The sequence below is a fragment of the Phaethon aethereus genome, assembly GCF_964289735.1.
Source record: "Phaethon aethereus genome assembly, chromosome: 1".
NCBI lineage: Eukaryota > Metazoa > Chordata > Aves > Phaethontiformes > Phaethontidae > Phaethon > Phaethon aethereus.
In genome coordinates this window covers 199,775,020-199,792,260 of record NC_138575.1, presented here as the reverse complement: position 1 = coordinate 199,792,260, position 17,241 = coordinate 199,775,020, and the positions used below count along the sequence as shown (strand labels likewise).

The 17,241-nt window shown below is 40.9% G+C and overlaps 1 protein-coding gene across 2 annotated transcripts; it reads left to right on the top strand.

Annotated features, from left to right (window-relative positions):
- Positions 1 to 12,012: 12,012 nt before the first annotated feature.
- Positions 12,013 to 17,008, top strand: RPL21 (ribosomal protein L21). Of its 2 annotated transcripts, none has more exons than XM_082008278.1 (6): positions 12,013 to 12,039; positions 13,228 to 13,306; positions 13,914 to 13,975; positions 15,086 to 15,198; positions 15,852 to 16,002; positions 16,875 to 17,008. In XM_082008278.1, exons 2-6 carry the CDS (start codon positions 13,240 to 13,242, stop codon positions 16,962 to 16,964), a joined length of 483 nt encoding a protein of 160 aa, XP_081864404.1. In that variant the 5' UTR covers positions 12,013 to 12,039; positions 13,228 to 13,239; the 3' UTR covers positions 16,965 to 17,008. The 2 variants fall into 2 exon arrangements, with proteins under 2 accessions (XP_081864404.1, XP_081864403.1); XM_082008277.1 differs by having other exon boundaries at positions 12,015 to 12,067.
- The last annotated feature ends 233 nt before the right edge of the window (positions 17,009 to 17,241 follow it).

Sequence of the window (17,241 nt, the reverse complement as noted above, 5' to 3'; positions counted from 1 at the left end):
CTATGGTATAAGCAAATAATGGAATCCTTGACTATGTAACCAGAGATGTGGCAAGTAGGAAAAAACTTTCTTTTCCTTCTACGTATGGCACTGGAAAGATTTTTGTGGTAATACTGCACTGGCCTCTGGTGTCCTTGTTGTCAAAAGAATGCTGAGAAATTATTTAAGGCTGGAGAAAACTCTTCCCATGGAGAGACTTAAACAGCATAATCTGTTTGGCTTATCAAAAAGAAGTCTGGAAGGTGGCTACAATGATCTTTAATCTTGCATAGTGAGAGGCGTAACAAGAAAATATAACTATAAACTGAAATCAAACAAATTTGAATTAGAAATCATGTACATTTTTTAACAGTGGAAGACATTAATGGTTGGAATATGCTGCCAAGAGAAATGGCACATCCAGTATGTCCTAAGGGCTTCAGTTAAAGAATAGATGCTTTTCTCACAGAAGTACATCGGTTGAACAGATAGAATTAATTCCCTGCCCTGCAAGTCTCTCAGAGAGTGTAGTTGTTGTTATTACATAGTATTTGAATTACCATAACACCTAGAAATGCAAGTCAGAGGCCAGAGCCCTTTGCCTCCTTAGTCACTACATAAGACATTAAAAGAAAACCCCATTCTATCTTCTGAAGAACTTATATTCCAAATGTAGAGAGGCACCAACAGGCACAGAGGAGCAAACAGAAAATACAAGTGTAAACTGCTGCTGCTCATCCTGTGCCTCTCCTTGTTTCATAATCTTGTGGTTTGGCAGGAGCCCAGCTTACTCTGGGGTGTGTGGGTAGGTTGGCTTTAGAAATTGAAGAGTAGGCATGGTACAGGTATGTTTGTGCCTGTATCATCTATCTGTGACTACAGATGGTTTTGCTGAGTCTGAGGCATGTCGGGTTTTTATTAGTGTTGCTTGACAACAGAATTGGTCCCATGAAGCTGTTTACCCACTCCACTAACCAGTCAAACCACCAACTGGTCAGACAATTGCTGCAGTACTGGAATGCAGACATGTCACACCTGTTGTTGGACTAATATACAATAGGACTGCAAGATCGTAGCATAATAGGACCATAGGATCTCTCCTCTGAGGTCTCTAGTCCAACCTTCTGCTCATAGCAGTGTCAGATCTGAGGTCAGAGCAGGTTGCTTTGTGTCTATATGCCTCTTTACTCATTCTGGAAACTCTTACATTTGGATCCAGACATAATAGCAGGGGTTTTTGGTTCTTGCAAGAAAACCATCTGAATTGACCATCTGTATTTTTATTGACACATACCTCAGTGAAGGTCATCCACCATTCTCATGATAAATTAACCAGCCTTGCTATGGAAGTGCACCTTACCTTGTGGGCAACGGGTATTGCAGGATTTGTGCTATGAGGTAATAGAGAGTAAGACATAAATTTTCCCCAATGTCTATTTCATAATGGCAGGGAAACCTGAAGCTGCATCAAATTATAAAGAACTGGAATCTTAACACATTACATGAGTGAAATTGGATCCTTCTGGGGAGCAGAAGAGACAAACAGGAAATATATTTGGAAAGTCATGTCATATCAAACCATCTTGTACTGACTGACAGGTAGTTAAACATCCGTATTTGTAGATTAATCTCTGTAAATTATGCTGATTGTACATTTTCAGAAAATACAACTACTTTTCGTAACAGTTGTACATGCTTTCTGGAAGCCATGACAAGGGGGTGATGGTAGACTGACTGGGTATGGGAGGATCTAAGCAAGTAGTTAAACAAATGATAAATTGTATTCATTGGTTCAAAAGAATAAATTCAGTCTTAGTTGTAATTATAAGCAAGACATTAAAAAAATTATTATCCCAGGAAACATAACAAACTGTAAAAATTTTGATACTGTAATTGTATAGGAATAACTTTAGCACTTTCCATCAGTAAATCTCAGAATACTCTACAAAGAAGTGTCAGAAATAATCATTATTAGATCAAATCTGTAAACAGAATAAATTAGGTGAGAATTCTCTGACAGGATAAAATTCGGTTATGATGATTTTTCCCTTACACTCATTTTGGAAGACCAGAGCTTTCCTCAGTAAGGGTGTTGGGGTTTTTTTGGTTTGTGGTTTGTGTTTGGTTTTTTTTAAGCAGAGGGTTAATATTTGTTTCTTGCAGAGTTCACACATGGGGATATTTTGATACTTTAATTTTCACAGCTCAGCTGATACTAGGCATCTTGCCTTATATATTGCATTAAGAAGAGTGTGACCAGCAGGTCGAGAGAGGTTATCCTCTCCCTCTACTCTGCGCTGGTGAGGCCTCATCTGAAGTATTGTGTCCAGTTCTGGGCTCCCCAGTTCAAGAGAGACAGGGAATTTTTGGAGAGAGTCCAACGGAGGGCTACAAGGATGATTAAGGGACTGGAACATCTCTCATATGAGGAAAGGCTGAGAGACCTGGAGCTGTTTAGTCTGGAGAAGAGAAGGCTGAGAGGGGACCTTATCAATGTCTATAAATATCTGAAGGGTGGCTGTCAGGAGGATGGAGCTGGTCTCTTTTCAGTAGTGCCCAGTGATAGGACGAGGGGCAATGGGCATAAACTGCAGCACAGGAAGTTCCACCTCAACATGAGGAAGAACTTCTCTACTGTGAGGGTGACGGAGCACTGGAACAGGCTGCCCAGAGAGGTTGTGGAGTCTCCTTCTCCGGAGACCTTCAAAACCCAACTGGGCGTGTTCCTGTGCAACCTGCCCTAGGTGATCCTGCCTTGTCAGGGGGGTTGGACCAGATGATCTTCAGAGGTCACTTCCAACCCCTACCATTCTGTGATTCTGTGATATATCACTGGCAAACAATTAACCTGTTATTACACAAAGGACTACCAGCATCTGAAAAGTGAAATGAGAAAATAAAAAATTTTATGCTACTAAACTGAATACAGATTTCTACCAACAGCACATAAAATATCATCAGTTAAGAGAGGTGTCCTATAAGACTGTAAAATACAAGAATTTAGTTGTGTTGAAACAGTAGATTTCTAAACTGTTATCACTGTTTGAGTCTTTAGACTCCTAAAAACAAGTGGAATTCTAACTGAAAATAAAGTCACAGTTCTTAGACAAATAGTCCATTTATAAAATGGTAACTCTTTTGAAAGATGTCATTGTATTCTGCAAAAGAAATGTGTATAGTTTGGGTGTCTAATCTCGATATGAAAGGACATGAGCTAGGGATGAAAACAATAACTATGTGCTTTTTGACATTGTTTTAAACAGAATCCTTTGGAGAAATAGGGCCACAACTATATTCACAAATAAGGTTGTTTAATATTGGAATTAAAGACTTTCAATAATAGAAACTTTTCTTGAAAAATTAATGGCTTTGGTCCTTGACACAGGCACTAGGGAAACCATTATCTCAGTAACTCCAGTTTCTCTTTAGTACGAAAACCTGAGGAGTCAGTGACAGTGCTGTAATGCTAACTTGGAAAATCCATTACTAGAAGTGAGAAGTACAAGACACTTCTTCAGTCTCTGTGTTCTCTACCAGAATACCAAGCAAAGCTTCCCACTGCAGTCAGCAAGATTAGCTGTCATATAATAACAACAGTGATGCGCAATGTGACAACAGGCAGCCTCCAGGTGAAGAGTCTTTGTATCACTACAGTCTCCCCCGCTAATCAGTTCGCTATGGTACCAAGATATAAAGGAAGCTGAGGAGGAATATGTAAAATAGCATGCAGATAGCTAAGCAGTGGAAAAAATTATCGATAAGAGGTAGAAAAAATACTGGAAGCAGCTTTGTGGAAATGATAAAATTGCTAAAGAGCATTTACTGTTAATAGCCTGTGTTTTTTGTGACACTAATGGCTGGTTAATTATTTTTGTTTTAATTGAAACATATGTCACAGTTAGCAATATTTTGTGCTTCCGCTGATCTAAAGCTATTGTTCAAGTGGATGTTGCAATCAGTTCTCAAACAATGGTCTCTTTGCCAGCAATACAGAAGCAGAATGATTTTCACTTCTTCTCTTGGAAGATTTATACCCTGGAAAATCCAGAGTTCCCCTCTGTATTTGCAGATGGTCAGTTAAATACTCCCATCTGGTTATACTTGTTTTTCTCTGGTTATACTTATTTTTTTCTAAAAAAAAAAAAAAAAAAAAGAAAAAAACCCAAACCAAACAACTCAAAACAACAAAACAACCACCCACAGGTTACTGCGTGAGCAGCAGCAGTAATAAAGCTCAATTTCACATAGATTTGTCCCCTGTGTCTTTATACGGCAGTAACCCAGGCATCATTTCTTCATCCTGTATGGCCTCATTTCCTCCTTCCATTTCCCCTGCGGTTTCATTTCCTCTTCTCCCCCTGCAGCACTTCTTCTTGCCATTTGCCCTGTGCTTGTTTTTGCCTGTTTTGTCCCTTCAGCTGCACTGCCTCTCTCCCTTGGATAAGGGGCGGCTGCAGCACATATGCTAATTAGCTCACATTATTATTTTGCATATTCCAGATGGACTCCACAGCATCTCACAAATATTAATGAACTGATCCTTAACAGTAACCCTGCTCCATAAATGTGCGCTATTATTCCTATTATATATATGGGAAAGTTAGTCTAGTTTATCCTTGGCTGGTCGTAGCTTGGTCAAGTTTATCCTTTGCTAATTCTCCGTTTCACTTCTTGACTGACCATTAATTTGTTCTTTTCTGGCTGCGGTATTTGTTCAGAGCAGCTGTTCTTGTCTCATTGACAGGGGTTGTCAGAGCATAGCCAACTCTCATTATTTTATCGCAAGCCTTGTGATATTTGATAGTTACCTTGCAACCACAGTTCCTGGGTTCAGGTGATGAAGATTACTTGAGAAATCCACCTTTTGCTTATTATAACAAGTTTCCAGCTCAATAAGCTAGAAAACTGAAAAATGTGATGGCAGGACTGAAAATGTTCAAAACAGGGTGAAAATAAAAAACACAAAGTCTTTTTAAAAAATACAACTATTTTAAAGCATCTGTACCTTGTGATGTCATGGGGTCTGTCTCAGGTTCACCATTTAAGATACTGATACGTGTACGAGTGCAGAAGCTAATGATCTTTGGAAAGGAGGCTGGCCTGCAAAAAGCAGATCACTCAGCGAGGGCTGACATTTTCTGACCACAAATTCAAACTCTGCTAAACTACCTAGGAAAGAATATATAATTGGAATTATAATCACATGTGAAGTGCTTTAATGCAGACAACAGTGTGCTTTTCAGTCCTGTAGTTTCTATATTTGATTCTTCTTTGCTCTTCTTTCAAGAAGAGGCTGTGGACACAGAATAGTATTTTCTTTTAGCATCCAGAAGATACGTAGAACTAGAGTAAGACAATAATGTTTACTGAAAGATTGTTACAATCTGCTCAGTACTTGAGTTTGCAATAACTCTGGTTACTTCATGCATTATTAAAAAGAGCATTTTATAGCACTATTAAAATCATAAACATGCTACTTTATGTACTCATACAGAAAAACAAATTTACTTTGGCATAGTTTGAAGATAAATATAAATTCGTGCTTACTGGAATTCAGCTAACACTAAGTAGAAAACATTCCTTGAAATAAAACTAGCAATATTTTATGTAGCCCTTTCCTTCCAGCAACGTTCTTTGCCATGTCATAAGCAATTAAAAACAGTTATGTTAATGGCTCTGATTAGAACAATTAATGAGAAATACAAATGGTTACCTCAGATACCAGCATGCTAATACAATGCCATAGAGTATTTACAGAATAGAGCATGATTCCGCATTTTTACTTTATGCTGTTGCATTCATCAGGCATGTTGTCTTTTTAAATTACAGCACCTGATGTTGAGAAGTTGGAATCATGGACTCAAAACAATCTCTGGCACCTATGGAGGTCTTCAGTCCAATCCCCTGCTCAAAGCAGGTCCAGCTAGATCAGGTTATTCAGGGCCATGTTGAGTTTTAAATAGGTCTAAGGATGTAAATTCCACCATCTCTCCAAGCAACCTGGTTGATTTTCTGAACACCTTTACATTAAAAATGTTTTCATTATCTTGAGTCAGAAATTTCCCATGTTCTAACTTAGGTCCATTGGCTCTTGTCTTTCTACTGTGCAGCCCTGAGAGGAGCCTGTATCCCTCTTCTCTGCACCCTCCCATGAGGTAGCAGAAGAGACATGTTCCTCTGACAGTTGAGCAAACCCAGTTCTTCCAACTCCTTCTTATATGTCCCTGTGCTTCAGCCCCGTGACCCTCTTGGTGGCCCTCCACTGGGCTTGCTCCAGTATGTCCATGTCTTTTGTGCCCTGGGGAGCCCATTACAGGACACACACTCCAGATGCGGTCTCACAAGTGCCAAATGGAGAGGAAGAATCCCTTGCCTCAGCCTTCAGTCTGTCCTTTTGCATGGAGTTATTCCAACCCAAGTGCAGGACTTTGTGTTGCCTGTCCTGAACTTCAAGGTTCCTGTCAGCCCATTGCTTCAGCTTGTCTCGGCCCCTCTCAGTAGCAGCCCTGCCCTCCAGTGATTTGACCGCTCTCAACAATGAAGTATCATCTACAAACTCACCTGAGAATTAACACCAAAAAATTATTTTGTAATATAGTTTCAGTGAGATTTCATCAGTTCAAACACAGTGTGCCATTACAATAGACTGTTCTTCTATGTGATACTTACTTTACATTAGGTATTACATTTCAGCAGCGAAGCTCATATTCAGGTCTACCTAAAGGTAAATCTCTTTGCCCTCCAAAGTTAAGCCTGTCTAGAAAGAACAATTGGCATAGGTTGAGCTTCTGTTAAAATTATACTTTATAGTGAATAAAATAGTCACATGCTAGAAATCAGATAAGGAAAAGGTCAACTAAGTCTGGCCCTCACCAGTCTGCAGTTTTTTCCTAGAGTATATTTGTTTTGGCCTATCTAATTTAAAATTATTAAAGGCCAATTTTCTCCTGTTTATTCCTTATAGACAAACTCCAAAAATTCTTTGAAGACACTGAAACTTTTGCCTGAGCAAAATCATCAATATGCAAAAACTGCCTTTGTGACACCGAAATCCCTGAGAGGCCTGCCATTGCACAAGTGTGAGATTAAAAAATTGTCTCCTAGTTCCTGGCTAGCAAGTTAAGAACAAGCACTGAAACATTTACAGCCAGAAATTCAACCTCAGGAGCTTCATGTTTCATGAATTGTGATTGTCTTTAGTAATAACAGGAAGTATCTCAGAAATAATTGGTGCACGGTAAGTAAGGTAATGGGACTGTTGTGTACAAGTCTGATCAATGATACCCAAGAGAGAGGTGTGGGAATGGGAGCAAATGCGCAGAGCCTGCGAAGTGACTGAAGGCTCCAAGAGCCTGGTTTATTTAGCTTAGCAAAATGAAAGTGTGAAAGGGTTATCAGTCTTCTGTGTAAATAATTACAGAAAAAGGGCAAGCATTGTTGTTCTTCCAGCTAGAAGTACACATAAGCTCAGACATAAACAAATGAACAGAAAATAGCAGTATGTTCCTAATCATTAAGCAAGTTATTTCTTAAACTGTAGTTAAGAGCTCCCAAGAAGACTAGCAAAGGGCTTAAGAGGAATTGTGAAAGATCAGGTTTTTTAAAGATATGTATTTTACTATTAATTCTATACTTATATTCAGTACATTATCAAAAGAAAATCCCCACCCAAAAAACCACATTATGCAGGTTTACTGCTGGCAGCAGCTCCGTTCCTCCAAGACAGGAGCAAAAAGTATCTACCTACCAGCTGTGCCAGCCAACAGGTGGCTAATTACCTTTGCTCAAAAAACTTAAATATACAGTGAAGCTGATGCTGACAATATGAGGAGTTGCTTGTTCCTAGCTAGATGGTTGGACTCAGGGGAGGTTACATAGAGAAGGTGACCTCAAAAAAGCAGTAACACAAGAAGTTTGAGAAAACACTACATTAATGAAATCAGTTTCCTGAGAAGCCACTCTGTTAGTAAGGGAGGAAAGGGACATTAATTGCTTTTGAAATGAAGTTTGATGAATGGATTATATTATTTGGTACCTGTGAGAAGCTGGTCACAGTTATAACTTCCTTGCAAGTTCTTGATGGTTAATGTATGGTCAGTAATGCAGTATTCACTGACGTATATATACAAGTAGAATGCTGTGTTATTCACAGTTGAATGGCAGAACTTGTTCAGTATTTCAGATTTTATGTGGCAGTCAAGATAATGATGGAAAAAAGGCCATTTGTTTGGCTTCAGTGTCAATCTACCTGCATCTAGTTAACATTTCGAATTAACAATTAATGTTTAAGTAACATTAGTGTAATAAAAACTTTCACCCAGGTGTGATGTGCTGGGCCCCATCACAATTCTTGGTCTATACAGTTTTTGCCTTTTCATTTCTCTCAAAAGCACACCGTCACTATTTTCCATTCCTCTCTCCATGAAATGCCTCATGGCTAATGCAGCTGAGTACAGCTACCTGTACTGGCACTTGTGTGATCCCACAGTGAGACTGGTCAAGAAGCTTCTCTCTACAGTCATTTTGGGGAGGTGACTGGTTGCTTAGACACAAATTTTATTGATTTTAACTCCCATGAAACTAGGCTCAGGCTTATGTTTACAGAATGGGTTTTGTGGATGAGGAGTTGAACTGACTACCAGAAATAAAAAGGTTGTTAGAGCTGGAATCATTGGGGAGCCAAAGAGAACATGAAAGGGGACAGAAGCAGGACTCTCAGATGCCACATAGCACGGTGCTTTTGGAAAGAGTGAACAATGGAACAAAGGGTCAGCTTAAGAGGTGACACAGATGACTTTGGTCAGTACCTTTTTGATCAAAAGCACAGGGTAGATGCTGCACCTCTGTGGATGGGAGCCTGCCATGCAGTATCCAATTAACTTTACAATCTTGATTTTCAATTTAGACTCGGTTTTGCAGCTTTGTAACGAGAGGAACTGTAGACTTCAATCCTCTTTATCTAATACCTGTTCTCAGTTATTTCTGTTAAGATTTTGCTCCAGTCATAATCAGCTATCTTTTTTTTTTCATGTAATGAATGCATTATGTGAGACACAGGAGACCTACACCCTACTGAAGAGGAGTATTTTTCATTTTTCACCTCGAAGTCCTTTACAAACTCTCATTAATTTAAATTCTTTCCACACCCCTGGTGAATAACCTAACACAAATGGAATGTCACACTCCAGATCTCTGTGTGTATCACTTGGTCCTCTGAGCTTACGAGTGAGCCAGATCCCACTGTGCATTAAAATTTCAGTGAAGGATTCCTGACAACCCCATGTGCAGAATCGTCATAGCGCATTTATTCTTTAGAGAGAGCTGTTGTCCAGACAGATGCTACAGGGTAGTGTCAGAAACAAAATGAGGCTCTCCCAAAGAAGATACCAGAATCCTGCCTATGGGAGCTTGGGGACTGGAATTTTTTTTTTTTGGCATAGTACTTTCCACTCTGAAAAACAAAGTGATGTTTATCTAGTCCCCACTCCTTGGACTTCTAATGAGCCCTGCCATTCAAGCTCCTTTCCCCAGCAACTTTTGAACTGGCTCCCATTAAAGCTGCTTTCCCCGTCTTGCTCTATCTCCAAGCCAGGAAGGGTAAGAAGGAAACTAAGTCTATCATGGTGTAGTAAGGTTTCCAGAGTACATTAATGGGTGGAGCACCAGCCTGGGACCTTCATGCGGTTTTAGATCTTCACATTAAGCTGGGCGTTGCTACTCGCATTCACCCCAGTCTTGAGGACGTGGCATTTCTGAAGCAGAACCAGATACGGTGTTTGCTCTACAGCCTACGAGATATTGGAACCTGGATTCTACCACTGCAGTTTGATCACAGAAGAGCAGTTTAGCCTGGGTTTCTGAGGGGATGAGGCAGGGCAGTAAGGGAAGCACCTGTAGTCTGGAATGTAGAGCTGCAAGTCTCCCCCCACATCTGCTTGGCTGCTAGCTCCAGTTTCCAGACCAGAACTCACCCCACAACTTGTGCACCTTTACCTGCTGGCAACAGCCATTATTAAGAAATCCTTTTGTGAGCAACTTACAAAGGCTCTGCAGTCTTCAAGTGCTCAGTAGGCCACAGATTTGGGAAACCATGTATCAAATGTTGGTAGATAGGAGGGACTTCTGGATCAGATCCAGACAGCATGCCCAGTGAATGGTTCAATGGAGACAAACTGTGAAACATGATTGTTTCTTGGAATGTGGAGCTTAAGAAAAATAGTGGGAATGTGCTAATCAAGGTGAATTTTATGAATAAAAACATTATTGAACTTTTGAATAAACCAATTGTGCAATTTATTCAACAAAAAAATATAGCTAATTGTGAACATCTAACTTGGCCCCAAATAAAGAAGAGTTCAATTAAGTTCACAGTTACTGCTCCCTTATGAATTACACTTATATGTTCTATATGTGGACATGAGTTTCAACATGTGGTTTCTTCCCTATTTTTTCCTGCTTGATGTAGAGATTTGCCCTCTATATAAATCACTGGCAAGAGTAAAGAGTTTAGCTCACTGAAAATGCCTATCTTCCTTTATTCAATAATGCCTTTTAGGATTTGGCTTCCTGTCTTTACTTTGCTTGATATCCTCCCTGAAATCTCCTATTTGTTGCCAATATGCTTCGCCACCTAAGAGCTGTTCAGGCTTATAACTATCTTCACACTTGGAAAAGTTTCATGGTACCTAGGCTGAATGCATGTTAAGTGATATAGATTTTCTCCGCGTAGGTATCAGGTGCTGTAAATTCTAGATTTTTCATGGTGCAGAGCTGGAATAAATACATGTTTTTCTAAATGTAACACTTTACTCCAAAAGTTTTTGTGTGTAGATGGGGCCTCCGTCTGTCATAACATGCCCTGCCAGCTAGCTTTGCAGGCAGAACCTGATAGTGTATTTAATCCTCCATATCCACCCTTGCCATCCATAAATATTAAACTAGCTTTAAAATTATGATAGGGCTTAAGCCTATGTTTTGCAAGACAACAATAGAATAACTGTGAAGTTAGTCAGAGGATCAAGTAAGTTTTTATATGCCACTTTAAGTAATCATCCCTCACCTAAATTAAATAAGTGCTTCTTTAAATCAAATAAAAAATTCCTGCAGTAGGGCAACTTCTCGCCGAGACAAGTTTAGAACTGCCACTGCATGTTTGGCTCAGGGGAGGGAGGCCCTCTTTTGACTCGCTTCTGCCTGCAGTCAGCTTCCCGTGATGATTCCTGTCTGCTCTAATATTGACGGTGCACAAACACAATGAATCACACCCTCAGCTCTGGAGGCTGCTCACCAGTCCGCTTCATTTTCAGGCACCACACAACTGATGTAACCTGTGGCTGTATAAAGGCTGTTCAACATCTGTACTTTATTTATCTTCGTGGAAACATCTGCGACACAAATTGGAGATTATGGCATTTAGTAATAAAAAAAAAAAATCCCCAAACCTGAGCAGCATCTTTGCTTCTGCTGTTCGTTTGCTTCTCCCACCATGCTTTCCTGCCCAGGACTACCTGGATCTCCAGTCAGGCAGCTGTGACTGACACACAATAGCGGAAGGCTCACCTTACTGCAAATTTAAATTTCATCGCACTTTAATGTCATAAAACAACTTCTTGGATGCTTATATTTTAAATTACCAAACACAATTCCTTATGGACGGCAGGCCAGCCACTCCGCCACAGAACTCACTCAGGATCCCTGACAGAGACTTGGCTCGTTTTCCCGCTTTCCCACCACCCGCACTGTCAAACCTCTTCTAGCCCCGTCTCGCGGGCCACCTATAAAAAAACCTCATAATTTGTCCCTGCTTTAGCGAAAGGCTCAAACTTTTGCTGGAGGAATTTTGTGGTTGTTTATCAGGATCAGCGTACAAGGGCTTCCTTCAGCACATTCTATAATTTACCTCACGCAGACTAACGGGCAGGCAGGCTGATGGGCGACTCCCCGGGACTTTCGCTCAGGCGCGGCGCGGGCAGCCCCGAGAAGGCCCCGCTGTTAAGGGCGGCCGCGGCACCGCCTCTTTCTTTTCGCCCCGAGCCGCCATTTTGTAGGAGAACACTTGAGGTGTGCCGAGTCAGCTTGCTGGCCTCAGGTGCCTCTGCGGCTCCGGGTGGCGGCGGGGGGAAGGCGGGGGAGCCGCGCTGGCGATGGGGGCGGGTGGCCGCCGGCTCCGGCTGGGCGCGGCGGGGCCTTGCTGGGGGGGGGGGGGAGCTGAGGGAGTGAGGAGGCCACGGCCTGCAGGCCGTGGGGCGTCGGGCCGGGCCGGGAGGGGAGGCTGCTGAGGATGGAGGGAGAAGGAAGAGGGCCGCCGCCGAGGCCGGCGGAGGAGTGGGCCGCCGCCGAGGCCGGCGGAGGAGTGGCGGCGGGCCCGGTCAGCCCCGTGGCCGCCGGCGGGATGTCGGGGGCTGGGGAACGGCCCCGCGCAATCCAGGCGGCTGGGGCAGCGCCCCGGAGCGGGAACCACCGGGTGCGGCGGGAACCACCGGGTGCGGCGGGAACCACCGGGTGCGGCGGGAACCACCGGGTGCGGCGGGAACCACCGGGTGCGGCGGGAACCACCGGGTGCGGCGGGATCCGGGCTTCGCTAACGTGCCTGGTAGCTGGCGTCCCTGTCGGCCTGCGGAGTGTGCGCGCCTCGTGTCAGATGTAACAGTGGCCGATAGTAGTGGCGGTTTTGCCTTTTGGATGCCTTGTGAGGAGAGGCTGAGGGAACTGGGCCTGGAGCAGAGGTGTTTTTGGGGAGTACCTGACAGTGTCATGGTGAAGAAGAGGGATCCTGGTGCTTGAGAGGGGCACATGGCAGGAGCACGAGGCAACGGGCTTAAGTCGAAATGATAAACTCAAGCTGCATCTAAGAGAAAAGGTTTCATCATGAGAACAGCTAGACCTCCCAGCAGGCTGCCCAGGGAGGCTGTGCAGTAGTCTCTCCGTCCTGAAGGGTTTCAAGACCTCACTAGACAAAACCCTGAGCAACCTGATGTGATCTCATAGTAGACCTTACTTTAAGCAGGAGGTTAAGCTAGGTGATTTGCTAGCAGCCATTCTAACCTGAGTTATCATGTGGTCCTATAAATACTGTTTTCTGTTAATGACTAAGCTAATAACATTGGTTGAATTGATCCAGCAATTTGGAAGTGGTGTCGTTCTGAACAGGCATAAAGACTTACTTTTCTGAAATGTCTGAAAATGCCATCAGCCAAACTTCTAGTGAATGAATTAGTGGTTCTGAATAATTTGCATTCGTTTTTGCAGTAATCAGCCAAAATGACGAACACAAAGGGAAAGAGGAGGGGGACACGTTATATGTTCTCGAGGCCGTTTCGCAAGCATGGTGAGTATACCTTGTAAGAACACTGCATTAAGTTACTGACCTGTTAGATGTCAACAGTCCCTAAGTAACATTTGTGGAACAGTGGCTTGTGTCAAACAATTTCTGACGACTTGGGCTGAACACTGTGGAATGGTATGCAAGTAAACTCTCAGGTCTTGTACATTGGTATTGTGGTTGCTTGACACTAGTAACAATGATAATTCTCTCAGTACTTGAAAATTAATTTAAAGGTGAAGAAAATATTTCAACAGTGACACTTGCAAAAACTCTGCATTTTAAGTCTCTTAACAATGAGCAGTGGTAACAGCTGTGTTCACAATGAGGTAGTAAATAGTTTAATGCCTTTTCAACTTCTGTGTTATGAATGAGATTAAAGCTGTAACTTTTCCTGAGTTAGTTGGGTTTTTTTAAAATTGAGAGAGTGTAAAGAGATAATTACTGCTTTAAAAACAATGGTTTGATTTCTCAGTTTTATGTTTTTGAAATTGAATTTAAATTTGAGGTATTTAAGAAGACATTATTAAATGCATGATGTGTCACCCACTCCATTTTGTGTGTGTATGATATTGTGGGCTTCATAAGTATACAAATTTGTATCTCTTAACAGGAGTTGTCCCTCTGGCTACCTATATGCGCATCTACAAGAAGGGTGATATAGTTGATATTAAGGTACTTTCTACAATACTATGTAATTAGAAGCTAAAGCAGTATAATCCTTTTCAGCCTCCAGTTTCTTGAGGTAGTCTTTTTTTTTATTATTATTATTAGGTTGTGTGTCAACACAAGTACCCACCTGCTGCTCACTTTTGAAGCAGTACTGGAATGATAATGCTACTGAACCAATAGTAATGCTTTAGTGTCACATAACATGTTACGTGCGTTTTTGTGTATATAAAAATAACATATTTGGCTGTGCTTTGTTACTGTGTGTTCAGCTGAAAACAGTGAGTGAAAGATGCCACATCTAATACTGGGGTTGCTGTATGGTGCTTGCTAGCACTACTTTGATAGGAATCTCAGCTGGTGTTCTTCCTAGTAGATGTTTTGCCTGACTTGCACCTGCTATTCAGAAGAGACATTTTTTATGGTGATGGGGCTGCTCGTTATGTGTGTGTCTCTGTATCATTGTAGGACTATACTTAAAATAAGTATGTAGAGGGATGGTGATTGCAAATCCCCATTAAAACTAGAAACCAAGAAATAATATACATCATATATATTAATACGGGGGGGGGGAGGTGAAGCAACATTTCCCATCACTTGGTATTTCCTAGAACTTGTCCTTTAAATTCAACTGTATTATCCAAAATTAATTTGTAGTGAATCTGAAAGCCTTTCAACAAAAATTCCTGTTGAATCCTTTAGTTTCATTTGAAATGCAGAGTTTTCATAACAGCCTTTCATACACGGAAGGTGGGGTGTAATTTGCTTGTTTGTTGTTTGACTTTTGGAGAACTGTTGAGAATTAACACCTCTTGACACACTGGAGCTTGATGATGATTGTCTCCTGTGATTGCTTGCTTAAAGCAACGTGATCAGTCATTTCACCGACACTGAAAGCAGCCAGAATTGTCATAGCAAAATTTGGTAGTCCTCGTATACAAAATGCATGGTTATAAATTCTAATGTACGAATATATTAAGAGTATTTTAAAATCAATCTCAAGTAATTTGAAATGTGTACTTTAAATAACTTCTGAAAGAAAGGTCCTTGATGTGGCAATTTTTCTTTTCCCCCACGTTAAAGTTTACATTTTATTCTTGTTTTACCTCTTAACAGGGTATGGGTACTGTTCAAAAAGGTATGCCTCACAAGTGTTACCATGGCAAGACTGGAAGAGTATATAATGTTACTCAGCACGCTGTGGGCATTATTGTTAACAAGCAGGTTAAGTAAGTAATGAAATTCTGTTTATTGAAACTTTGTATTTGGGAAAGTTGATCTGTAATTGCACCCTCCTTTCACTTTGCCAGTTAGACAGTTATTGTCTTGATTGGTCATTCAAGGTGGGTAAAGTGTATATCCTTTTTAAAACCCAAGCAAATGATGGTCATTTGACTTGGATCCTGTCAGAGGAAACAGTTTTTATTTTTCTGAGCAGCACTTAAAGTGACATTACCTAATGGGGATTTTCCACCAACTTGGTACTGAAGCCCTTTTTAAGTACTAATTTGTAGCTGTGTCCAGCTGTATTCAGCTGGATTTTGTGCAGTTTAGTCAGAAAAGGACAAGTTGGTGGCTTCTTTGTTTTTTTTCAGGAACTGGAGTACGGAGGTAATATAATTCTTTGTATGCTACAAGGTTAAAATTATGTGTTCTTCACAACCTTATTCCTAAACTGTCAGCACACTGTTATATATTAAGTTTTCAGTTATGTAAGTCATATCTGATGTGTATCTCAGCAGTGTATTTTGAGTGATTGCCCTCTAAAGAAAAATTATCTGTAAATTGAGCTTATGGAGTTACTCATTTAAAGGCTGTAAAACTACCTTTGAAGTAGCCTTTTTTCAAGTGCAGTAGATTAAAAACTGATTTCTTTTCTTAGGGGCAAGATTCTTGCCAAGAGAATTAATGTGCGTATTGAGCATATTAAACATTCCAAGAGCAGAGACAGCTTTCTGCAGCGTGTGAAGGAGAATGAAAAGAAAAAAAAGGAAGCAAAAGAAAAAGGCATTTGGGTTCAGCTGAAACGTCAGGTAATATTTTTACTGTAGTCGATACATTGTTGATTCAGTTCACCACAAAAGCCCAGCTAGAACCAAACCACTTGAGTGAAGTGTTGTTTTCTTCCAAAACAAGTGTGTTATGCTGTAAACTTTGATCTTTTTGTCTGTCTTAAATGCGAGGTGGGTTTATTTTTTGGGTTTTTTTAATGAAACTGCTTACAGCATTCTGAAAAATTCGGGTCTCTGGCAGATTGTGTTGGAAGTGTCCAATGCTGTCACCTTCACTTGTGTTCACAATCCTTTTGTGGGAGGCTACCTGTTGTCTTTTTTTTAAAAAAGAGTAGAGTGGCAGCATCAATGTGTCTGCATCTGACCTGTCTGGTACGTTTAGTGCCTGAACAGAACTGTACTGTTCCTGGACAGGAACTGTAGCCCTGGCTGTGAATGAAGGGATGGATGTTTCCTCTTCTGTTGCTGATCGGCAGCAGAAGCTCTGGCTGATTTCTAGAATCAGTGTTTTCTGGTTTAGCTGAATTTAGCTGCAACAGTTTCTGATGTAACCTTTAAGAAAATAATGAATAACTAGACTTTAGAGAGGAGATAATGGGTGTTGCTTCTGGAGCCCTGGGGTATATCACTTCATGATAATTTGTATATAGCAAATTGCAGCAAGTAAACGGTAGGTTTTTTCATTCAGCAGTGAAAGTCAAGCGCTCTTTCTAGCAGATCATTTTACTGCTGTTCTTTGAATCAAATTTTAAAGAGACTAAGGATGGTAAGATTGCTGTAATGTTTATATAATAATGTGTTAAGTGGTTGTCAGAACGAATTTTCTGTAAGGTTGCTTTTGAGTTTTAGTGCCATAAGTTTTCTTTTTTCTTTTTCCTTTTTTCTGTTTACAGCCTGCTCCACCAAGAGAAGCACACTTTGTGAGAACTAATGGCAAAGATCCAGAGCTGCTGGAGCCAATTCCCTATGAATTCATGGCATAATGCACATTTAAAAAAAATAAACTAAAGATCTGGTTTTGGACAAGTGTATGTGATTGTGGCTGATTCCTTTTTTTTTTTAACAGATGCTTTAAAAAACTTTTCTTGAAGTTTGTTTATTTAACTTGCCTTACATGGTGCTTGGTCATCTAAATCATCTGCAGCTTTTGCTGGTCAGTTTAGTCATTTATATAGACCATAAATTCTGGGAACACTGAAATTTGCTAATGCTTAGTGATGATCATGAGGTAATATGAGAGAACATGGAATATTTTGCCAG